Below are 25,939 nucleotides of genomic sequence, written 5' to 3'. Positions count from 1 at the left end.
CTTATTATCAGTTGCACAATAGTGAACTTTCACTAGATCTTTAGCCACGGCCATTTTTAAAGTGTTGCTATTTATAGGAGTGATGGTCTGCTTTTCCAAGACGGCTTCATAACCAAGGAGATTCATGGAAAAAACTCTGACAAATACAGGTGTCTGATAACTTTCAAATCATCCATTGAACTTCTAAAACTCTATGGAAAAAGTGGAATTACAAAATTGCTAATACGAGACCAAGATAAGCAAGGATAACATGCGATTGAATGAACCAATGAAGAAGATTTTAATTTTTATGACTTTGAAATACTAGTTATTTCCAGACTTAAGGGAAAGCTTTTTATTTTTTCTTAAGCTACCTTTGACTTAGAGCAATTTGGTAAAGTATGTATTAATGAACAAAAAAAAACAATTATTTTTTTCTCCCTACCTGGTCCCTCTAGAATTTGGAAACTCATAGGGACCCTTCTGATTTCCATGGCAATATGGTCACTTGTCAAGTTCAATAAGCATCTGTTCTTTTAAGAGGACGCAGTTAGAAACACTGGTTATACTACCAAGACTTTGAGTGGACTGTCATATCTGAGAATGTCCATAGAATCAGACGTGACTGTGCAATTTTAAGAAGGTTAGTTTGGCTTTATGGAGTTGGTACGACCCCTTTATAGGGTTTGAGGCAGCCTTACCCAATAAGAAAGGTTACTTTCTGGCAGGTGCAGGAACCATAGAATATTTGGGGGAATCTTAAGAGAGGAACTAACCTAAATCTATAGGTATTATAGGCAACATGAGGGTAAGTTCCAATCTGAGATTCCTTATGATAAGTTCCAGTAAGTTCCAAAATTTCAAAGAGCATATACGGTCAACCACTACTTGTTATGTAAATAATCAGGCCAAGTGTAATTTTGTTATTATCTTTGGCAGAAGTGGGGATGCTTACAGAGAAAGATGATGCTTCAGTGGAAACTCTACTACACCCCTGTGAGTATCAGATTCTAGTTGTGTTGTCTGACGTTTCATTATTTACCTGTAAATGGAATTCTTCTAGTTTCCTTGCATAATCTTGCTAGAGACCTCCTCAAAGTAACATTCCCAATTTTACTCTCTTTTGACTTGGAGTCACTGAAAACAAACTGCATGAAATTCCTGGAAATTTGATTTGATTATGTCGTGCTATAATGTTATCACTTATAATTCTAGTTACCTTAAAATGTAGGCCACAGAAGTAACCAGATGTCCTTGTCAGCTGCATTATCGTGAACTCTCATCAGATCTTTAATATTGGCCATTTTGTAAGTCTTTTGTCAATTACAGAAGTTATTTCAGAATGTTTTGCAAAAGCGTGGAGCCAAGCCCTGCAAACTGAATGTGAATGACTTGCTGTAAACGCCACAGAAATGCCCCAGTAGCTCATGTTTACAGTCTTCATGCCTGTTACCTTGTGGGCCAAAGTTGACCTCAACACCTGACGACAGAGACATTCACGCTGCAGAAGATCCTTTGACCCCAAGTAGAAATCTTCTGACTGGCTGCCCTCAGGGGAGAGATTCAGTGCATGATTTGCTCCAACCATGACCCTTTTCCTCCCCCCCCCCCCCATAGAAATGCTGATTAAATCCCTGCTTGCACTGTAGAGGCCTAGCTGGGCTTCCACCTGCCCCTCCAGCTCCCCAAATGAACCAGCCTGACCTGTTCCCAAGACCGAGACTGGTTCCATGAAACTACGGAACAGTCTGTCAATCCACTCAGCTTCTGGACTGTGAAGGTAATTTGAAGTTTCAAAGGCAGACCCAAAGGGGAGCAGATTGTGGCACCCCAAAATATGCCTCTTTGGCATAAGGATGATTTTGATCTAAATATTTTTAAGAAACAGGAGATCCAGCAAAAGCTCTGAAAATGTGGCAAGAGCTACCCTTTTATGAGGGAAATTGATATGGATAAGGGAACTCCCCATTTGTAAGGGTCTCTCCTGCTCTGAACCAGAGAGAGAAGCTGGAGCTTCTCTCTACATCCTAACACCCTTACTCTTGTTTACTGGGCTAACCGCTCATAGGTGACTCCTCCTCCCCCAACATATTTAGCTGGAAAAGGTACTCAAGGGGAGAACCTAGCCTATTTGGGACTTAATCAGTTCTTCTGGGTATCTCTCCTGTACACAGAGGCATAGTATTAAACTAATAGTATTAAACTAATGTGGTCCCCCTTGTGTGGGGATCTCAGCCAGGAACCTAGAAGGTAAAAGGAAATTTATTTTTCCTCCCCTACAGGGACAAAGTTTGATTTAAAAAAATGCTGTGACTTTCATAGTTTATATCAACCATGAACTCAAAGAAACACAACATAACCCATAACATAATGGCAGAATGGTATATTCTTAGCCTCCGCAGAAAGGCACAGAATCCATGGTTCCAACACCAAATCTGTGGTGGCCCTCAGAACTTTGGCAGGGGTGACATTACATTTGTTACACAATTTAGGCTTTTAGCCATTTTATAAGTTTACAAGACCACCAGAGACACTATATGTATATACACACACATACATATATAATCAGTCATATACACATGCGCACAAACACACACATTTTTCACCAATACAACATCTGTGCTGTCTAGAGGCCATTTATGTCAGCTTCGACTGCATGGTGATCAAATTATGGCAAAACTAAGATACACTGACATAGTCATTAATTTGGCTTAAGAAATAACACACAAAAATGTTAAAAAATCTTTGATGGCATGTTAAATGAATACTTCAGCATGAAGAGAGAAAACCACTCAATTTAAAATCTCTAAATTACAAGATTTAATAAAAAGCTTCAAACCCATTAACTTTTAAACAACAACAAAAAAATGCCACCCAACTTAATCCTAGAGGTCTCAAGGCATGATCTATAAATTAACAGACCCTTCTGTTATAGATTGTGTTAAGGACTATTATTAAACATCCTTTAACTTAAAGCAACAACATGTTAAATCACAGTGGCTTTTAAAATTTCTATAAAATACCAAATTCAAAACTTACACAAAATCTCATAGCCAAGTCAAGAAAAGAAATATAAAAACAAAGGCTTTGAAAAAGTTGGCTGAACTCCAGCATCTCAGACAGTCCATCACCCGTCCCTGGGGCCTGGTGCCGCTGGCTGGGTGGGTGACGTCACAAGCAGTGGCAGACAAAAGGGAGGAGCTCGCAGATCCTGTCCTGTGGGATGGATGAGGTGTGGCCGGCAGCTTTTAAACCAAGTTGAACTCCCTCAGGTTGAGTTGGAGAATTGTGTCCTTCACAGCCGCGAACACAAAGCGGATATTCTCCGTGTCTGTAGCACATGTGAAGTGAGAATAGATGACTTTCTCTTTGTCAGGATTCTGATCTTGGTAGAGCTTCAGGATAAAGTCTCTGGCAGCTTTGACATCCTGCTTCGGTCCTAGTCAAGAGTGCGGGGACAGGAATGAAGAAAGCTCCTAGTGGGCTAAAGTGCCCACTGCTATCTAAAAAGTGTAATTTAAAGCAATTTGTTGAAAAACAGTGACCCTACATTCTGGTTTGGGCCACTCAGGCAGACAGAAGTGGACTAGGGGCGGGGGAAGGAAGAGCACAGCACTGGGACTGGACGCCCAGGTCTGATGTTAAGCGTGAGGGCTCTCCCCACTAGCTGACGCAGGTGAGGAAGGCCAGGGCAGCGCCCGGGAGGCGCCCTCAAGTGCAGATGAGGTTGAGGGGAGCGTGAGCAGGACTTCCCCAAAGAGGATGTGCCTGAGCTGGGTCTTGGAGGACAAGGTGGAGTTCCCAGGGGTTGGCATGTGTGGAGGGGTGGAGGCAACAACAGAACCGTGCACCTGGAGCTTCCATGGAAAAGTCTGTGAGGAGCAGATCGGGGAGGCCCCCGGGCTCTGTCAGTAACGCTGGTCAGATGCCAGGGAGGACAGCAAGAGGGACACTTACTTACCTGTGTATTCTGGAAAGTAGCTAATTAGATGAGAGTACATGATTTTCTCCTCCAAAAGATCCTTCTTATTTAAGAACAAAATCACAGATGAGTTCAGAAACCAGGGATAGGTAATAATGGTTTTAAATAAGGCTTTGCTCTCCTCCATGCGGTTCTAAGTGAGAAACAAGGGACTTAGGGTTAAGAAAGAAAAACAGTACTTTGGAAGCACCAAGCCAGATTGCTGGTACCACCCATGTGTCCCCTCGCCCAGCTGCCACACCACTCTCCGTGCTGAAGCTGGTAAGCACAGGGCACCCCCGACCCCCAGGACACCAGGCCTTGAGCTTCTCTTTCCCCCACTTCCGCTCTGACTCTCAAACACCCCCTCCTGAGTCTGTTCTCCTGAAGCACCCCCAATAAACACACAAAATATAAGGCTTTTGTGAAACTTGGAAAAAGGTTTATGCCCATATTTGGCAAAAATTTTCTGTTAAATTATTGGGATTACCAAGTGGTGAAAATGCATAACGTAGACCTGTAACTGGGGGTGGGCTTCCAGACCCCAGGAGGGAGGGTCCTCTGGGAGTGACGCTACTGCGCCCCTTCCCTGGGCCGCACCTCACAGGTGGGTAATACAGGTGAGGTGTGCTCGGGGAGCCGGGTCCCCATTTTATGGATGAACATTCTAGTGCTCATAAATTTAAATTAGGTCCCAAGTCCGTGTAATAGTAGGATCCGGTCCAAATTATGTAGAAAAAGAGTAAAAAATTAACAATAGACATTGGCAGGAATATATCAAATGTTCCTAATTTAGGGAGGGTACCCAGGGCACACAGAAATCTTAGCTGGTGACAACAGTTGTTCTAGATTGTACTCTGAAGTATTTTTTTTATTTTTTCAGTCAGCTCTGCAGAGCCCACTGTGGAGCTTGAAGTCATCCCCTGACATCAAAGCCACATGCCCCACCGACTAAGCCAGGCACGCCTGCTCTCAAGGATTTCTAAGAGTAAAGAAATAAGAACTTCCCTTTATAGAGGGCAGCGGTCAAAGACGTGAAAGCCTTGCACGCCCACTCCAGAGGGATAAGTCTGTCTCCCTGCAACTCCTGCATACCTCGGCCCATTCTTCTATGCAGCCCATTCTTGGCAGTTAAGATCTGGAATTCATTACCCGACAGGTAACCCCTCAGTTGTTTTTAAAGCTTTAAAAAAACTTATTATGGTCTTACCAATAATGGTCTACAAGGAAGTTGACCCTTGAACATTGCAGGAGTTAGGGAGGCTGATCGCCTGGCACAGTTGAAAATGTACATATAACTTTTGACTCCCCCAAAACTCTACTAATACCTTACTGTTGACCAGAGTCTCACCAAGAACAATTAACACATTTTATGTGTAATGGATGTTATATTCCATATTCTTTCACTAAAACTAGAGAAAAAAATGTCATGAAGAAAACCCCAAGGTAAATACACTTACTGTATCATATTTATCGGGAAAAAAAGCTCATGTGTAAATGGACCCGGGCAGTTCAAACCTGTGTTGTTCAAGGATCAGCTATACATGAAGAAACACTTCCTGTAAGCCCAGTGTACACATCACATATCTACCCGCAGGAGGGCGAGTCTGGAGGGGAATTCCTCTCCCAAATACCTTGTGGCTTTTAGGAGAGGAGAAAATGTCTAATTTGTAAGCGTACTGGGTTGAGGCATTGGTCCCTTGTGCCCCTGAATAATCTTTTGAGTTTCCAGAGAAACATCATTAAGTAATCCTGAGACAAATTTGGAGCTCATTTTTCGTATTGATAACTTGAAGCCTTTTCCTTTTTAAAAAAAAAAAAAATGTCCCTCCTGGAAAAGCTGGGTGGCAGCCAAGATTCTTCTTTGTACAATGAGACCAGTAAATGGGCTAATCCTCTCCTAATTAGCTAATGTAACTCTGCTCCTCAGAGAAAAGCCTGCTCTCGAGAAATACAAAATATAATTTGTTCATAGTTACTGCCTAATCCTGGGCAGAATGCTTTACTGGTTTACTACCATGACCTAGAAGGAAGAGACATTTTTCTAGAAGGTCAGGATGTCTCATGCAAGGCTGGGAAAAAGACAAGGGGAGGACAGTGGTATCGCACAGCCCCACCTCCCAGAGAAGGGACAGCGACGGTTGTCCTCGCGCTCTGGGCAGATGTGGTTGCTGCAGTCCCCCACAGCTGGCACTACGGCAGCTCTGCAGAGGACTCAGAATGTCTGGCCAGGGAGCATCGGAACAGCTCTAAGCAATTCACACCACCGCTTAGCTCCGTTAGGACCTCATTTGGAAGCCCTGTGGAGAAAGACTGGGAAGCCTGTTCCCACATGCTTATGAGAAAGAGCACTGCTCAACTTTGGCTGTGCATGAGCACCTCTGAGGGGCTTGGCAAAGATAACCCGACTTAAACCCAAGAAATACAAATCTCTACTGTGACTTCCAAAAGATGGTCTTTTCTGGAAACCTCCCGGGGGATTCCAAAATGCATGCAGCCAGGACTGAGAACCAGTGCTTTTGGGAGGCTCTTCTACCCTTGGCAGCACCTGAGATCCCAAGCCAGGCTCAGCCCACCCCCACCCCAACTGCATCAGTGTCTGGAGCTGGACCCCTGTGCCAGGTTCCTCTTAAAGATCCCCAGGGAATTCCAGGGCAGTGATTCTCAAACTTTCATGTGTATTTGAATTACCTGGAATCTGGTTAAAATACAAGTTCTGATGAGCACAGCATGGGTCGATTGGGCATTCATTTCTAACAAGCACGAAGGTGATGCTGGTCCTCTTAATTCCACGGGCTACACTTGGAACAGCAAGACAGTGTAACCTCCAGAACAGAACCTAAGGCCAGAGCAGGCCGGCTTCTTGCAAACACTCAGCTGCCCCTCCCCACCCAGCATACCTCGTTGTCACACTCAGCCAGGACCTGGTCGTATTCACTCAGCGCAACCAAAAAAATAATGGAGGTGACACTCTCAAAGCAGTGAATCCATTTCCGTCTCTCAGATCGCTGGCCACCAACATCTACCATCCTGTTCGGCACAAACACAGGGCATCCAAAGGTTGAAACACATGGCTCTTTGGAGATGGACAGGAATCGTCATATCGTGTAAGTCGGCACTCCTTAGGGTCTTCGATAATGTTTTAGAGTGGAAAGGGGGCTTAAGACGCCAGTGTTGAAGCACCGCTGCTTTCGGCGGAGAGGGACCCTAGGGGCTTCCTAGCGAAGGAGGCACCGAAGGTAAGGGAGGTTACTGGAGACAGTGCCGCGGTCACTCGGGGAGCCTGCTCGGGGACACCCGTCTGGAAGCAGCTGCATTCGTCCGGGCAGAAAGCACAAGCATCACGTAAGTGTCCCTCTAAGCCCAGGGACCAGACGCGGGAGGGGCAGAAAGGCAGGTCCTCTTCCCGGCCCCCCAACTCCGCCAGCTGCCTCCCCGCTGCCTGTTTCCCACCGCTCCTCAGACTCACCCACCAGTCCACAGGACGTGGAAGCCACCCCTTCTGGGCTGTAAGACCTGGAGGTCTCCGCCATCCCCTGTGGCAACCCGAAGGCTCTACCCGGAGCTTTGGGAAAAGACTCAAGGGAGTCAGAGTCCAAAGATGGCTTGTAAGCACGACGCTGCAGGAGGCAGGCAGTTTACAGAAATGAGTCAAGTGGGTCTCTCCAGAGTAGAACAGCAGGCAGCCTCGAGAATGCTCTGGGCCCCGGCTAGAGGCTTGACCGCTAGGCAGCTGCAGGCAAGCACCGCCAGGCAGAAGTGCAGGCCCCCACCAGCGCCTCAACCTTTCAGGAGCAACCAGGGATCAAATGTTAGCGAAATGGGCCAGTGCTTAAATACTGGCTCAAAAGTGCCTTAGAAAACACCAAGTGGGCCACAGAGAATACAGCTGGGGACCAGATTCAGGGTTCAGAAGTAGCTGGCAGCACCGATTCTAAAAAGCTCACAGTCATAAATCCGTGGGGACCCAGATGCAGATTTTCAAGGGGCTGGACCAGGGGGCTCCCCAGTGCCACAATGCTCCAGAGGCCCGGAGGTGAGATGGGGTTCACAGACAGGACCTGGGCATGGCAGGACTGGACTGGTGTCATCTCCACTAGAAAAGCATCATGTAAAAACACTGATGGGGGGAACAAGGGAATGAATGGGTATAAAAGTGCTCTGAAATGTTCTGAGAACAGGAAGGCGAGTTCCTCTCTGATCCAGGACTGAGACCTCTCGTCGTGTTACACACTGAGATGGGGAGGGTCAGATGCCTCTAGGAGACCGATCCCTTGGAGGAATAACACACTTAAGAATCCCTCCAGGGACTTCCAAGGCCACACAGATTGGGAGGAGCATGTCAGGGCGACCGTCTTACCGAAAGATGATGTTTTCCAAGTCAAACGGATACTCAATGATGCCGGTTGTGGGCACGCGGACGCGAAGCACGTCTTGCTGCGTCGGCACGAACGAGGGCATGGCGATGCGGTCAATGTCCGTCAGGTAGCTGCGGTACCAGACGCCGAGGCGCCACGACTCATTTCAGACCAGAGAGAAACGTCCACCCTGCGACTCCCAGCACCCCCACGAGGTTCATGGGTTCCATCCATGCCCACCTGGAGAGCTGGTGCTGCACGGTCTCCCCACCCCCCAGCTATGTTTGGGAGAGAATATGGATCAGAAGCTTCCATGAGTCCTCTGGGAAGTCTGGGAATAATGCCTTCCCTTCCTCCAGGCTCTAAGCGTTCCCTCTCCCTGGCCAGTGAGGGAGCCAGCGGGTCAGAAGCAAGGGATGTTGGGGTCTGGTCTCTGCCCTCTCGGCTGCCTTCCTCCTTCAAAGCCCACCCCCCCCCACTTGCACCCCCACCCACGAACATCATAGGACGGAGATGCTGTTCTTAAAGTCTCTGCTCAATGACTTTGAGTTTCTATGAAAATACAAAGGTATAATACAGGTCAACTCAAAGTTCTTTCAAAATTACAAGATCAAGTTTACTGTTTATTGGGACATTAAACATCTAAAATCAGCCAACACTTGTCTCAGATTGTTTTTGGCTGCAGAGTAAAATTCCTAAGCTGAAAACAAATTACTTTTTCTGTTTTCTTGCTTTTTAACTTCAAGACCATTATACAAGGCATTTTTGAGTCAAAGAACTGTAACCCAGGCCCTGGCCAGCGATGGAGGGGGTGCTTCGGGGCGTCCTGCCCAGCATGGCTTCGCCGCTCCTCCCCCTGCACAGCGGAGGCTGCTGAGTGAGGACCTCAGAGTGCGGTGCTGAGCAAGGGGCATGAACGGGAACCGAGGGGGAGCTCAGGGTGGCAGGCGGGCCGTATTCATTGCGCAGCCTTCCATACAGGAAGCGAACCCCCCTCCATCGGGCCATCTGTCACCAGAGGACAGAGAACACAGGTTGGCCCCCAGCAGCACACACTGAATTGTTCTGAACTGAATGCCTGTCCCAGTAAGTAGACAGCTCTGGCGCGGCAGTTCCCCAGCTGGGGCAGCTGCTGGCGTATGAGCGCAACTCTCTGGGGCAGCACGGTCCCCCTAGCCGTTTCCTACATTCCTCCGAGCAGCTCCAGAGCTCCAGGGGGCTCTTCCCCGTGGCTCTACGTCCAGAGCCCCGGCCACTCCCCAGAACATTCACAGAGGTAAAGGACACTGGGTGGCCTCAGGGAAGGGCCAGAGACGCCCTCACAGATGAGCAGTTGGTGCCCCTCCGCAGCTGTCCACAGCTGTCCACCCTCCTCCCTGGGACACTGCCTACCTGCCTTCTGGCTCTTTCCTGAGCCAACCCCAGACCTCTTCGGGGCTTCTTTTATTTCCTTTTCCTCCTTGGCTGCTCTACCCCACCTCAATGTCCCTGTAATCAGATTGGTTGTGCCAGCCTGGGGTAGTAGCCTGAAGCACTCAGCCTGGCACTAGAACCAAAGGGAGACCATGGACACCGGAGGTGAGACTACAGGTTTCCTCTCCTGCTGGCTGCCTTGTCCAGACGATCGGGGTGAACTGCCCCCCCCCCCCACACCAACTTGGAGGGCAACAATGGAAGGGGAAGGGATCCTGAGGCCTTCAGAAGCTGGGAGAGGACGCGGGGCAAAAGGGAAAGAGCTGAGCTCCAGAAGCAGGAAGAACCGCCTCTTCAAGCAGCAACGTGACCAATCTATTTGTCCAGGGACCTAGCGGACAGAGGCACTGCCTCCGGAAATTCGGAAACGAAATTCTGTGATCACCTTGCGATAATTTGCATGCAGGACCATCTATTTTCTCTTACTTTAGGGTTTAATGATTTAAAACCAGAGCTTTATGAATCAAAACTAGAGTGTGGAGGTCATCCCAGGGAGTCATTAAGCAAAAGGCTTGTGGACTGAATGTCCTCAGTGCTGGGCCTGCAAAATCTGTCTTAGCCACCAGAGGGCAGCACCAGATCAGGTCTGGAGCAGGCCTATTGATTTTAGATTTGAGGGCAACGGTTCCTGCTGTCCTCTACTGATCAGGAAACCAGAAGGCGGAGGGATCTGGTGAGGAGGCCAGGAGAAGCCAGAGGCAGTGGTAGTCTTTACTCAGGTCACAAGATTTCAGCAGCCCAGATGAGATGAGCTCCCTCCAAAGAACCTCACATTTGATTGAGCTTCTCGTTGAATGAGAGAGGCTTCGAACACAGCGAAGAAAGGTGGGTATGGACAAGGACAGAGATCTGGGGGGCCCACGGTTTTTAGGAAGTGGCAAGACACACACCAAAGTCAGAGGGGGATAGTGACAAGCAGGAAGGGGGTAGTGTTGCCGCGCGCCCGCATTTTACAGGCCGCTCCTTTCTCCCCAGTGAGAGGCTTCTTTGAAACAGGGACAACGTGTGGCTGGGCTCTGCACTCACTATTTGGCCGAGTCTGACAGCTGGTACTCCCTTCTCCTGTCGTAACACTCCTGGATTCCTGGGTCCTCCCAGAGCTGCTTGATGGCCTCCACCTGGTCCCTGGACAGGGCGCAGACCTTGTCCACTTCCACTTCTTTGATCAGCTGGGCATTTTCCTGCATGAAGGAAAGAGAACCTGTCACTGGGTGAAGGAAGGGAAGCCACCCCATTGGTGACATGGGGACAAGACTTCCCCAAGGGAAATGGATTAGGGCTATGGATTAGGGACAATCTCCACTCACACACAAGCCCTGCAGTGGCAGCTCCCACCCGTGTAGACGATGTGGCTGCTTCACTCAGGGAGAGCCACACAGAGACGCGGACCTATGGCTTTTGGTCCTATCAGCCTCCAGGGGCCAATGCCACTGGCATTCAGCACCCACTGGTGAACAGAGAAACCCAAGAGCCATGGATCATCACTGTCATTTGAACATCTGCCTGGCAGGCAGAGCAGTCTGAACTGTTCTCATTGTCCGGGCATCTCAGGGGTGGGGTGGCAGGTGAGGCAGCAGTAAGAGAGGGCCTGGGCTGCAGAGAATAGACAAACACTAATCTTACCAGCTAGCTGGGTTGGTTGGCTCACTTTTTCACTTTTTTTTTTTTTTTTTAAATATAACTTAGTAGACTTTATTTCTTAGATCAGTTTTAGGTTCACAGCCAAACTAAGAAAATTCAGAGAGTTTCCATACAGTCTGCTTATTTGTCATCAGACATCGCTGATAAAACTCCCTCCCATTTGGAGAGCCCACTGCAACCCCTGCCCAAGTCAATTACTGCTTTCCTATTACATTTATCATTACTGTCTTTCAATAATTATTGCTGCAGTACTCTTGCTCCATTATTACAGTACTTAAGATTACTGCGGTCATTATTACTATTCTGTCAGTTACCATTTAGTGCCCACTTCCTGTGTGCCAAAAGGTGCACACACATTATCTCATTTAATCAATGTAAGGCTAGCACAGGGCCAGAAATCTTGCCAGACCTTAGCAAATGAAAATGGTATGGTTGGCGTACATCCTCAGCGTGTCCATGTCTTGTCCACAGAGATCCAACACCCCATCCCTTGGCGGCAAGTTGCACAGACAAGGGAATCCGGCCTCTCCTCTGCTCCCCCATCCCGGCGGCATCTCTGGGCAATGACCTCATGCATTGACCTCATGGCGGCTGTGCCCTGCTTGCTGGAAAAGCGCCTGTATCTTGTGTTATTCATCTTCATTAGCAATCCAACAGGAAGCTGGAGAAAGGGGAGATCTTAGAGATTTACTTGACTTGGGGCAAAACCTAGGGCTCTGATGAAACCAGCATGACTTTGTGTCCCTCTCCATCAAGAGTGGCTATTAACTCTTCCCCCTGGACTGTGAGATCCTCCGCAGGGAGAGGGTCCCAGTCGCAGAATCTCAGACAGGTCTTGGCAGCCTGGGTTAGTGGGAAGCGCCCTGGACCGGGAATAAGGAGCCCGAGTTCTAGTGCATTTGGGGCTTGTAAGGACCTCAGCGGTTCCCTATCTCCACATCCTCATTTGTAAAAGGAGCCAAAGACTTTCAAGGCATCTATATGGTTTATCAGTTATAAAGTATTACCCAAATGTAAGCAAAACCAGCCCTATTACTGTGACAGATGCCTAACACTGTTGGCAGAAAGAGGACACACTGATGGTCTTCCAGCCACGACTTCGAATCCTGCCCATGAGCACATCTGACATCCCCTGCCCAATCCAAGCCAGAGAGAGAGCGCCCAGCCCAGAGAAGCTGGACAATGTGTGCCTGGAGCCTCGGCGCTGGCTTCCTCACGCTTCCCTGCCTGCCTCCACTACCCTCTTCCTCCCGAATAGAATCAGATGGTCTCTCCCCACCCTGGGCTTGGCTCTTCCCTCAGCATTGAAAGGATCTGTTTTCTTCCCCGTCTTTGTAATGAGCCAGTGTCTTAATGCTCCGATACCCCAGAACCTAGCGCAGTGCCCAGTGGTACAGCAGCCCGCAGACATGCTGCCCGTACACCGGTCCATCACCGGAACACAGAACATCCCGAGAAAGAAACAGCCGAAGAACGTGAGGGCAGGTGACGGCAGCCTGTGCCCATCCCAGCAAGAGCACTGCTCGAGGGCAGGAAGGGCGCTCTCTGGGAGGAAAAGCCTTGGTGATTGCTGGCCAGCCCGTCTTTCTCACTTTGCCCCTGGCAGGCAGAATCCTTGCTTCTGGGGTGCCTGCCTCTCGTGCTGCTCTCCTAACTACGACTTTTTTAAAGCTTATTTTTAAAGTAATCTCTACACCCAGAGTGGGGCTCGAACGCATCACCCCAAGACCAAGAGCCAGCAGCGCCCCCTACATGCAACGATTACATTCAGCTCACCGGAGAGTCCCACCTTCCTGAGTGGGTACAATGCGCAGAGACGCCCCGCCACACCACCCTGGGTACCGAGCTCAAGCCAGAAACCCTCTTTGCTTGTGAGTTTCTGCAGCGTAACCGACGCTGTCCTGACCGCTGCACGTCGCAGTGGGTAAGCCCAGTATTTGCCTCTTCCAGGAGAGAGCAAAGTGGAGCCAGGGAGGTATCCCTGAGGAAAGCGGGCTCGGCCACGGGGATGCGGGGATGGATGCTGGGGAAAGACAGCCCTGGGCCTCCAGGTAAGCAGCGGGGCTCAGCCAGGAGAGCAGGACCCAGTGACGGTCCAGCCACGTGAGGGACAAAGGAAGGACTCTGGCTTGAAGAAGAGGGGACCACGGTCTCCTCAGAGACTCAGGTTTCTAAGGAGACTGACGGCCCCCTAGAAACCCAACAACTGGGAACTGGGTTTGGAACCGATCTGAGTTCAGAGCCCTCCGCCCAGCTACATCTCCCGCCTGCCGAGGTGGTTCTTTTTCAGCTTATTTTGAAATAATTTAAGACTCGCAAAAATGTGGGGGAAATGGCACAGGAGTTCCTCGCTGCCTTTCAAGAACGCCCCCGTGTTGAGAATTTATGACCACGCGTATCATCCAGCCCCTCTCCCTCCGAGTGTGTGCGAGACACACACCCCTTCTGCCTGAAATATCTGCGGGGACGTCGCAGACACCATGCCTCTTCATCACTAAAGACTTCAGTGTGATTTCCCATTTTTAAATAAATTTTATCGGCGTGTGACTTCTGTACACAGTGAACAACATCTGTGTGTTCTAGAAAGTGGGGCTCGGGGCCTCTCTACCTGTGACTTGGCTACATACCTCCCCGCACAGCAGGAGCCGGGAGAGTGTGACGAGTGTGTTCACACACCCGGAGAGTTCACGCCATCTGAGAGCTGGGTGGGGGGGGGGGGGGGAACATGTGTGTGGAGCAGCTCTGTGTGCAATGTGGGAGCAGCTTTGTGTTAAAAGGGGCTCCTCGCACTGAGGGTCTAATGGCCATGGCAGGAAGACCCTGAATTCCCCTCCTGCACCAACTACAGAGCAAGTACTCCGGATGAGAACGTGAGGGCTGGAGCGCCGGGTGGGGCGGGGGTGTCCTCTGTCGGTTAAGCCTCCAACTACTGATCTCAGCTTGGATATTGATCTCGGGGTCATGAGTTCAAGGCCCACGTTGGGCTCCATGGTGAGCCCCATTCTGGGTGTGGAGCCAGCTTAGAACAAAACAAAACAAAGAAACAGAAAACCGAGGGCTGGCTGAACGGTTCTGCACAACAAAACTAGGGAGACCACGCAGAGAACAGCAAGAGAGCCAGAGCCACGGTCATGAGGGAACCCCACCGCCGACGCTGCCCACAGCAGTGGGGACAGACAGTACTGAGGGATCAGGAGCAGATTTATCTGCCCTGGGGCACAGAAAAAAGCTGCAACTTAAAAGAGCAACTAGTTCTAGAAATCCAGCCTCCACAGAAAGGCAGGAGAGCTGCTGGAACGCTCTCCGGGGGGAGGGGCCGGTGACCACAGTTGATATTCACCTTCCACTTTGATACCGAGACAGGAACAAGCCCCGGGCCCCTAGCCTGTACCAGCCCGAGCTGTCCCATGAAGGCAGCGCGCGCACCGTGCACCCTGGAGCACCCTGGGGTTGGCATGCAGGATGGCTGCAGCCGCCACGTCCAGGGGACACAGGCACAAAGCCCACTGGAACACTCCAGACCTGTCCCACTTTGGCCCCAGGTGGCTTCCTAGAGCAGCCCCAGCCCACAGCCCTCTGGGAGCTCCTGGCTCATGACCACTTTGTCTCCAGCTGCCCTGCCCCCCGCCTGATACAGTCCCTGTCCTAAGTACCCGGGGAAGCTCTGGCCCATGCCTGCCTCCATTCCAGCTGTGCCCCCCACCCCCGGGCACCCTGTGAGTAGAGCAGCCTAAGACTCCTGGCCAGTACCCTGCCTTTGTTCCAGCCACCCTTCAGGGTGCTGCCTACACATACAGCCCCAGGACATCCCAGCAAGGGCCATCCTCAGCTTCAGTCATCCCACCAGGGTGCCCACCTCTCTGGGCACCCCACGATAACCTTGCTTCCACCCACTTCAGCTTCAGCTGTCCTACCAGGACACCCCTGCATGAAGCACCCAGGGACCCCCAACATATACCCTATCTCCAGCTGCCCACCAGGGCACCATCTGCACAGAGATCCTAGGGACAGCTTGTACCCACACTTCAGCTATAGCTGTCCTGCCAGTGTGCCCTCTGTGTGGAGAGCCGGGATTGTTCTGGTTTCTGCCCACTTCAGTTCTGGCCATCCCACCAGGGCAACCCCAGCACGGAGTACCCCAGACCCCCAGCCTACACAGACACAGCTCCAGCCAGCCAGCCCAAGTCACAAAACACACACAGTCTACAAAATTTATGATCATACACAAGACCATTCCTTCAAGTTAAGAAGTAGCTCTTTGCCTAATTCATAGAAACACAGAAAATCAATCAAAATGGGAAAGCAGAGGAATATGCTCCAAATGAAAGAACAAGACAAACACACAGAAAAAGAAGTAAAACAGAGATAAGTAATATGCCTGATGAAGAACTGAAACTAATGACTGTACAGATGTTCGCTGGACCAGAGAAAAGAGGGCAAGATATCAGTAAGAACTTAACATAAAAAAGAACAAATTGAAGAACATAACTGAAAAACAAAATAAAACAAAAAACCAACACTGGAGGGAATCAACAACAGATTAACAGATGCAAAACAGATCAGCAATCAGGAAAGCAGGGTCATGGAAAGCACCTAAGGTGAAGAGCACAAAGAAAAAAGAAAAAATTTAAAAAATGAAGGTAGGTTAAGGGATTGCTCAGAAAACACTGAGTGAGAAAAAGATTTGTATTATATGGGTCTGAGGAGGAGAAAAGAGAGAGAGAGGGGCAGAAAACATATTTGAAGAAATAACAGAGAACTTCCTTAACTGGGGGAAGGAAACAGACATCAGTTTCAGGAAGCACAGAGCGTTCCCAACCAGATGCACCCAAGGAAATCCACAACACATAATTTAAATATCAAAGGTTAAAGATAAGGGAAGAATTTTAAAGGCATCAAAAGAGAAGCAAAAAGTTTTATACAGGGGAAACCCCATAAAACTATTAGCAGATTTTTTTTTTAAGATTTTATTTATTTATTTGACAGAGATCAGAAGTAGGTAGGCAGGCAGAGAGAGAGAGAGGGAAGCAGGCTCCCTGTGAGCAGAGAGCCTAATGCAGGGCTTGATCCCAGGACCCTGAGATCATGACCTGAGCCGAAGGCAGAGGCTTTAACCCACTGAGCCACCCAGGCGCCCCTATTAGCAGATATTTTCAGCAGAAACTTTGCATGCCAGACGAAGTGGCATAATATATTCAAAGAGCTGAATGGGAAAAACCTACAATCAAGAATACTCTATCTGCAAAATGATAATCTTGCAGATAGAGTATCATTTTGCAGATAGAGTATTCTTGATTGTAGGTTTTTCCGCTTTCAGCTCTTCAGGGTAGCAATACCTGTATCAGACAAAACAGATTTTAGTTTTTTGAAGATTTATGTATTTATTTTTAGAGAGGAGCCATGCTCAAGCGAGGGAAGGAGAGCAGAGAGAGAAAGAATGTCAAGAAAGAGTTTCCGAGACAAAAGTTTAAGGAGTTCCTCACCACTAAGCCAGACTTAACAACAAATGTTAAAGGGGCTTAAGTGATAGAGAAAAGGCCATAGCTAGAAGAAAATTATGACTAAAAAGATGTAAAAAATGACAACATATACGTAAAACATGGAGGAGGAAGTAAAAGGGGCCTTTCACAATGCATTTGAGCCTTAATAACCATCAACTTAATATAGACCACTATACACTTAGGATGTTATATATGAACCTCATAATCACAAACCTGAAACATATGATACACAAAAAAATAAGATAAAGAAATCAAAGCATAACACTGTAGAAAGTCACCAATCACAAGGTTAGAGAGCAAGAACAGAAAAAGGAACAGAGGCCCACAATCAACCAGAAAACTTACACAATAGCACGGCAGGGTGAAATGGATTAAAAAAGAAAATGAGACCCATCTATATTCTGTCTACAAGAGACTCCAGACCTAAAGACACATATAGACTGAAAATGAAAGGCTGGGAAAAGATATTCCCTGCAAAAAGAAGTAGAGGATAAAATCTAAGGTACCAATACCTGTATCAGACAAAACATTTTAATTTTTTAAAGATTTATGTATTTATTTTAGAGAGGAACCATGCTCAAGCGAGGGAAGGAGAGCAGAGAGAGAAAGAATGTCATGCAGATTCTGCTCTGACTGTGGAGCCTGATGTAGGGCTTGAGCCCACAACCTTGAGATCATGACCTGAGCTGGAATCAAGAGTTGGCCACCCAACCAGGTGAGCCACCCAGGCAACTCTGGACAAAACAGATTTTTAAAAAATATATTTTTATTTCTTTGACAGAGAGAGACACAGCTAGAGAAGGAACACAGTAGAGGGAGTGGGAGAAGGAAAAGCAGGCCCCCCACAGAGCAGGGAGCCCAATGTGGGGCTCGATCCCAGGACCCTGGGATCACAACCTGAGCTGAAGGCAGATGCTTAACAACTGAGCCACCCAGGTGTCCCCGGACAAAACAGATTTTAAAACAAACACTGTAACAAGATACAAGGGCATTACATAATGATAAGTGGGTCAATCCAACAAGAGGAAAAAACAATTATAAATATATATGCACCCAACATTAGAGTGCCTAAATACATAAAGCATATACTCACAGACATAAAGGAACAGTATGACAGTAATACAATAGTAGGGGACTTTAATGCCTCACTTACATCAAAGGATAGATTATCCAGGCAAGAAATCAATAAGGAAACAGCTTCTTTCAATGATACATTAGACCAGATGGACTTAACAGATATACACAAAATATTCCATCCAAAAACCACAAAATACACATTTTTTTCAAGTGAACACAAAACATTCTCTAGGAGAGATCACATGGTAGAGCACAGAACAAGTCTTATTAAATTTATGAGTAAACTCCTGTCACGCATATTTTCCAACCACAACAGTATGAAATTAGAAATCAATCACAAGAAAAAAAATGGAAAAAAAACCCCCCACAAAACATGTAGAAGCTAAACAACATGCTACTCAATAGCTAGTGGGTCAATGAAGAAACCGAAGAGGAAGTAAAAAAAAAAAAAGAAACATGGAGACATTGGAAAATGAAAACACAACAGTCCAAAGTCTCTGGGACACAGCAAAACAGGTTCAGAGGGAGTAATATACAGCACTACAGACCTACCTTAAAAAATAAGAAAAGCTCAAACTAAACTTACACCTAAAGGAACTAGGAAAAGAATAAATAAAACCCAAGTTTAGTAGAAGGAAGAAAATAGCAAAGATCAAAGCAGAAATAAATGACAGACTAAAAAAATAACAATAGAAAAGATTGATGAAACCAAGAATTTGGTCCTTTGAAAAGATAAAGAAAATTGATAAATGTTTAGCCAGCTGCAAGAGGACAAAAATAAAAAATAAAGGAGAAATAACAACCAACACCATAAAATTAAGAAGGATTAGAAGAGAATACTATGCAAAATTACATGCCAACAAATTGGATAGGAGAAATGGATAAAATCCTCAAAACACACAATCTTCCAAAACTGAATCAGGAAAAATTAAAAATCTGAACAGATCAATTATGAGCAATGAAATTGAATCAGTAATCAAAAAACTCCCCAACGACCAAAGTTCAGCACCAGTGAGATTCACAGGTAAACTCTACCTAACTTTTAAAGAAAAGTTAGTATCTCTTCTCCTCTAACTATCCAAAAAATAGAAGAGGAAGGAAAGTTTCCATATTCATCCTACAAAACCAGAGAAAGATATTACATAGAAAGGAAACCTGCAGGTCAATATCCCTGCTGAATGCAGTTTCAAAGATTCCCAGCAAAAGAGAAAATCACGCTCAATGATACATTAAAAGGGTCATTTGCCAAAATCAAGTTTTGGGGATTCATGGGGATGCAAGGATGGTTACATATTCAAAAATCAATCAACTGATATACATCATTAACAAAATGAAGGATAAAAATCACAAGATCACCTCATTAGAGGCAGAAAAGGCATCTGACAAAAGTCAACATTTGTTTATCATAAAAATTCCCAACAAAGTATTTTTAGAGGGAACATACCTCAATATAATAAAGGCCACATATGAAAAACCCACAGCTAATACCATACTCAATGGTGAAAAACTGAGAGCAGTTTCTTTTAGAAACAAGACATGGATGTCCACTTTTGCCACTTTGATTGAACATACTACTGGAAGTCTTAACCATAGCAATCAGACAGGAAAAAGAAAAGGCATCCAAATTGGTAAGGAAGAAGTAAAACTGTCACTATTTGGCAGAGAACGTGACTCTGTATATAGAAAGCCCTAAAGACTCCCACCAAAGACTATTAGAATAAAGAAATTCAGTAAAGTAGCAAGATGCAAACTTAATACACAGAAATCGGTTGTGTTTCTATATGCTAATAACAAAGTAGAAAGAGCCATTGAGAAAACAATTCCATTCACAATTATGCCAAAAAGAATAAAATACCTAGAAATAAACTTAACCAAGGTGGTGAAAGACCTATACTCTGAAAACTCCAAAATAATGATGAAAGAGATTGAAGATGACACAAATAAAAAGATACTCCTTGATCACAGAATGAAAGAATATTGTTAAAATGTCTATACTACACAAAGCAATCTATACATTTAATGCAATTCCTATGAAAATACAAACAGCATTTTTTCCCCACAAAACTAGAATTATCCTAAGGTTTGTAATGAATTAGAAAGACCCAGAATAGCCAAAGCAATCTTGAGAAAGAAGAACAAAGCTGGTATCACAATCCCAGATTTTGAGATATACTACAAAGCTGAGGCAATCAAAACAGTATGTATGGTATTGGCCCCCAAGTAGACAATCAGATCAATGAAAAAGAATAGAGAGTCCAAAAAGAAACCCATGCTAATCATGTCAATTAATCTATGACAATAAAGGCACAAATATGCGATAAGAAAAGACAGTCTCTCTTCCGGTCTTCACTAATACATGGTGCTAAGAAAGCTGGACAGCTCCATCCTGGAGAAAGACACTGGATCCCTTTCTTACACAGAAATAAACTCAAAATAGACTAAAGACCTAAATGTGAGACCTGAAGCATAAAAATCACAGAAGAAATCATGAGCATTAATCTCCTTGGCAGTGGCCTTAGCAACATTTTTCTAGCCATGTCTCCCCAGGCAAGGGAAACAGAGGTAAAATTAAACTGTTGGGACTATACCAAAATGAAAAGTTTCTGCATAAAGGAAGAACCTGCATAAAGGATGAATGGGAGAAGATATCTGCAAATGATATATCCAATAGGAGGTTAGGATCCAAAATATATAAAGAACTTACATAATTCAGTACCAAAAGAAAAGTAATCTAAAAAATGCACAGAAGATCTGAATAGATATTTTTTCAAAGAAGATACAAATGGCCAGCAGACACAAGAAAAGATGCTTAACATCATCAGGAAAATGCACATCAAACCACAATGAAGTATTACTTTATCTCCACTAGCATGGCTAGAATCCAGAAGGCAAGAAATAACAATAGTGTTGAGGATGTAGAGGAAAGAGAACCTTGTGCACTGTTGGTGGGAATGTGAATGGTGCAGCCACTGTAAGAACAGTATAGAGGTTGCTCAAAAAATTAAAAATAGAAGGACCATATGATCTAGTAATTCCACTAGTGAGTAATTACCCAAAGAAAATAAAAACACTAATTCAAAAAGATAAATGCACTCCTATATTAATTGTAGTATTACTTACAATACCAAGAAATGGAACCAACATCAAGAGATGCCCATCAAGAGATGAATAGATAAAGGTGTGATATACATATACAGTGGGGTGTTTATTCAGCCATAAAAAGGACGAGATCGTGCCATTTGCAACAGTATGGATAGATCTAGAAGGTATCATACTAAGTGAAATGAGTCAGAGAAAGTCAAGTACCCTAGGATGTCACTTAACATGTGGAATCTCAAAAGCAAAAAAACAAACAAAAAACAGAAGCAGACTTGTAAGTACAGAGAACTGATGGGTTATCAGAGTGGAGGGGCTGGGGGATGAACACATGGGTCAAGAGAAATGAGAGATACAGGTGTGAAGTTACAGAATGGACAAGTCATGGGACTACAAGGCGCAGCACAAGGAATGTAGGCAATGGTATTGTGATAGTGCTGTGTGGTGACAGATGGAGCCACACTTATGGTGAGCAGAGTATAACCTACAGACTTGTCCAATCACTACATTGCACACTGAAGCCAACATAACACCGTGTGTCAGCTGTACTAAAGTAATAAAATAAAAATATTGACTTCATTTCACAGAAAGAGGGTAAGAAAAATCAGAAGAGAATCAGGTTTGGGAAACTGTTAATGATTTGCATAGGACACATGCTGAGTCTAAGGGGGCCGACCTCTAAGTGGAGATGTCCAGGAAGCAGGTGAAATGGGTCTGTAGTTTGCAGGTGTCCTGGGCTAGAGCAGCATACTGAATTGAAATTGCCTAACACGTTAGTTTCATCACACACAAAAAAGAGAACAATCTCAAAGCAGTAATTATTATAGGAGTTACTTAGCTGATGAAGACACACAACCACTTTCTTAAACACTGAGCTCCTATTGGGCATTTCTTTTTTTTCTTTCTCAAACAACCACCATTTTCACTGCTCTGAAAGAGGAATACAGAAAACAGATGTCCAGCGTGTGTGTCTCGCTTAGAAATTCCCAGGGTGACCCATGAAAGGAGCTGCTCGGGAAGCGGCGCCTTGCTACTCTCACGCAAGGGTCCGCAGCTGCCTGGGTGACAGTCCCTGTGGAGACCAGCAAGCCCCTCTGGCTGGAATTCAGAGCCCAGCAGGCAGCCTGTTCTCTGCCAGATCCTTACTGGGAGAGCTCCTTCTACCATTAGCCTCCCAGGACTGCAGGGCCCCAGGCTTTCTCTGGAAGACTGACTTTCTTACTAAATATGGCAGATTCTTCTGGAAGCCGGGGTTCTTTTGTCAGATATTCAAGCACTTTTGTTAGAATTTATATTAATACACTCTGTACAAAATCTTATTAGTATTTCAAGTGTCTACTGTCCTATGTAAGACCTATAAACTTTACAAACTTTGTGAAAAGAAGATTAAAATAAAATATATGATAAAAAAGGAAAGTTCCCTGTAACATAGTATTGCTGACTTTTGGGCAATCACCACCTCCCCTCGCCCCGCCCAACTTGTTTTGGCAACGGCATCAAAAGCCAGAATTGTACCTGTAGACCTTATTAAACAAAAATTATTAAGAAAAATCCAGTGCCCATTACGATCAGCTTTTAAGGCATCTCAAATATTACATTATAAAGAAAATGCCAGTCAAGGGGCACCTGGGTGGCTCAGTGGGTTAAAACCTCTGCCCTCAGCTCAGGTCATGATCTCAGGGTCCTGGGATCGAGCCCTGCATTGGGCTCTCTGCTCAGCAGGGAGCTTGCCTCCCCCCGCCCTTTCTCTGCCTGCCTCTCTGCCTACTTATGATTTCTGTCAAATAAATAAATAAAATCTTTAAAAAAAAAAAAGAAAATGCCAGTCAAGTATGCTAGAGACAGAATTTTTTCTATAGGAAAATCAATGAGAAAATTCTGCTTCTGGCAAAGGGCAACTAGGAATTTTGGATTGATTCTTCCACTGAGGACAGCTAAAAATGATGAACAAAATATTTTCAAACATACATCTGAAAAGATCACAAAAATAATGACATAGTAAATAATTACTGGGCAGAATATAGGGAAGAATGGCACCTAAAAAGTTGAACCAGCGTTTGAGAAGGTCTTCTCCCCAGGACTTCTGCTTATTCTGCAAGGGGCAGTTCCAAGGTTGAGCAACTCCTTTTTCAAGGTCACAGGACTAGGGATTGAAGTTCAAAGGTTAGCAAGAGCCAAAGGCCCTTAGAGGACCTCTGATTCTGGGTTTGGATGCCAAAAGGGGGGTAGCCCATAGGGGGTTTCAACTCAGCATGGAATCATCATGATCTCAGAGCTGAATATCCCTAGACACCTGGCAGAAGAAAAAGAAATTCCTTTCTGGAGTTTATAAGATAGTATCTTCCTTTCCCTCAAATTATTTTTTCACATATGTCCGGCACATCAACAAAAAGAACCAAGCATAAGAAGATAACTCCCCCAAAGGGTGACAAATTAAAAAATGGAGTAAGATAGACCATGCAAACATTAACCCAAAGAAAGCTGGAGTCTATTAAAATAAAAGCAGGCTTTAAGGTTTGTCAATAATACCTCAATAAAGCTGGAAAAAATGTAGATTTCAAGATTAAAAGCATCACTAGAGATAGGAATATTTTTATTTAATTTAAAATCAATTTAATTAACATATACTATATTATTAGTTGCAGATTCATCAATTGCATATAACACCCTGTGCTCATTACATCAAGGGGTCCTGCTTAATGCCCATCACCTCACCCACCTCCTCTCCAACAACCCATTTGTTTCCTATATTTAAGAGATAGGAGTATTTCATTTTTTTATTTTAAAGATTTTACCTATTCATTTGAGAGAGATAAAGCATGAGCAGGGAGGGGAGGCAGAAGCAGCAGCAGACTCCCCACCGAGCATGGAAAGAGATGTGCGGCATGAGCCAGGACCTGGGCATCATGACCCCAGCCGAAGGCAGGCATCTAACCATCTGAGCCACCCAGGCGCCCCACACTAGGGATAATTTAAATGAGAAAAAGGTTTAGAAAGACGTAACAGTTTTAAAGTTCTACGTAGTTAATAACAAAGGCTCAAGATACATAGAGCAAAATTTCTTAGACCTAAATGGAAAAATAGACAAATCTTAATCTTACAGGAAATTTTTTATTAAGCTTTTCTCTGATTTTGATTAGTTAACATCTGTAGTGATATTCGTTTCAGGTGTACAATATAGGGATTCAACAATTCTATACATTACTCAGTGATCATCACACCAAGGGCCCTCCTTAATCCCCATCACCTGTTTCATTCATGGGGGGGGCACCACCTCCTCTCTGGCAACCAAGAGAACCATTTGTTCTCTTTATTTAAGAGTCTGTTTCTTGATTTGTCTTTCTCTTTTTTCCCTTGGCTTCTTTGTTTCTTAAATTCCACATGAGTGAAAATGTGGTATTTGTTTTATTTGTTTTTCTCTGTCTGACTTAATTCACTTAGCAATACATTCTAGCTCCATCCATGTTGTTGCAAGTGGTAAGATTTCATTCATTCTTTTTTATAGCTGAGTAATATTCCACGGTACAGATGTACCATGTCTTCTTTATCCGTTCATCAGTCAGATGCTTGGGTTGAATCCGTAATTTGGCTATTGTAAATAATGCTGCAATAAACATTACTGTTTGCATATTCTTTGAGTAAATACCCAGTAGGGCATTGACTGGATCATACGGTAATTCTATTTCTGATTTTCTGTGGAACCGCTGCGCTGTTTCCCACAGTGGCTGCCCCAGATTGCACTCCCACCAACAGCTCATGATGGCTCCTTTTCCTCCACATCCTTGCCAACACTTGTTCCTTATCTTACAGGAAATTTTAACACAACTCTCTCAGTAACTGATAACATTTAAAAAAAAATCAGTAAAGATTCAGTCAATTCAAATATCATGATCAGCAAATTTAACTTTTTAGGGACTCATGGAGAGCATATATTTAAAGTAACTGTAGAACATAGGCCTCTTGAAAGCACACCTGGAATATTCTCAAAATGACCATTTACTTATTAAGACCTCACATAAAAATTGGGTTGTCCAGCTTCTTCTGATCCAATTCCAGCTTCCTCGGCAACTCTTGGCTCCAGCAGGGACCTACTTTCCCCTGGCCACCATCGCCACCAGGGAACCTCACTCAATAATCCAGCCCCAGTCTAAAGCTACCTAGAGTTCTCCTTGTAGAAAAGCAACCCTCCATCATGCTCAGAATGGAAATTAAGCTTTCTTAACTCAATTTAGAATTCAAAAGAAGGGGCGCCTGGGTGGCTCAGTGGGTTAGCCTCTGCCTTCAGCTCGGGTCATGATCCCAGGGGCCTGGGACCAAGCCCTGCATTGGGCTCTCAGCTCAGCAGGGAGCCTGCTCCACACACCCACCCCCCACCCGCCTCTCTGCCAACTTGTAATCTCTGTCAAAAAAAATTAATTAATTAAAAAAACATTCAAAAGAAGCCTTTATTTCACTCCAGTATTTGTCTTCCTCTTTTTCTTCATCTTTTTTTCCAACAAAAATAAATAACAGAATTCACCAGCCACAAATCGTTAGCACAAAAGGCCAAGTTACTTTATCTTTTCCTGTCAGTCAAAACTCAAGTGGGTTTCACTGAAAAAGCTCTTTCCAAAGGCTCCTGTAGTAAATGACTTTGGCACAAACGTCTGTAGGCACAAGTAGTGTTAATGATGCAATTGAGAGATGCAGTCTGTGGCCTTGTATGAGTTCACCTTGGCCCAGCTGGAACATACTTTCCCAGAACTCCCTTCTTTGTGTGATTCTGGTTTAGGGTTGGCCACAAGAGGACTCTGCAAGAGCTTTGGGAATCAGAGGAGAAACACAGCCTGTCTTGCTCTCAAGGCCAGAGCTCT

General features: G+C 45.4%; 1 protein-coding gene across 2 annotated transcripts in view; it reads right to left on the bottom strand.

Moving 5' to 3' along the window:
* Positions 1-2,347: 2,347 nt before the first annotated feature.
* GNA14 (G protein subunit alpha 14) overlaps positions 2,348-25,939 on the bottom strand; it is a 194,282-nt gene continuing 170,690 nt past the window's right edge. For both annotated transcript variants that reach the window (XM_059142061.1, XM_059142062.1), the window contains exons 3-7: positions 10,798-10,952; positions 8,301-8,429; positions 6,841-6,970; positions 3,941-4,094; positions 2,348-3,418 (exon numbers count right to left, since the gene is read on the bottom strand). In XM_059142061.1, coding sequence (XP_058998044.1) covers positions 3,228-3,418; positions 3,941-4,094; positions 6,841-6,970; positions 8,301-8,429; positions 10,798-10,952 — 759 coding nt within the window. In that variant the 3' untranslated portion in view covers positions 2,348-3,227. The remainder of the gene's footprint in view (positions 3,419-3,940; positions 4,095-6,840; positions 6,971-8,300; positions 8,430-10,797; positions 10,953-25,939) is intronic.

This window comes from Mustela lutreola, chromosome 12 (assembly GCF_030435805.1).
Source record: "Mustela lutreola isolate mMusLut2 chromosome 12, mMusLut2.pri, whole genome shotgun sequence".
Classification (NCBI taxonomy): Eukaryota; Metazoa; Chordata; class Mammalia; order Carnivora; family Mustelidae; genus Mustela; species Mustela lutreola.
The sequence above is the reverse complement of the archived record's forward strand: the minus strand, read 5'-3'. Positions and strand labels throughout refer to the sequence as shown.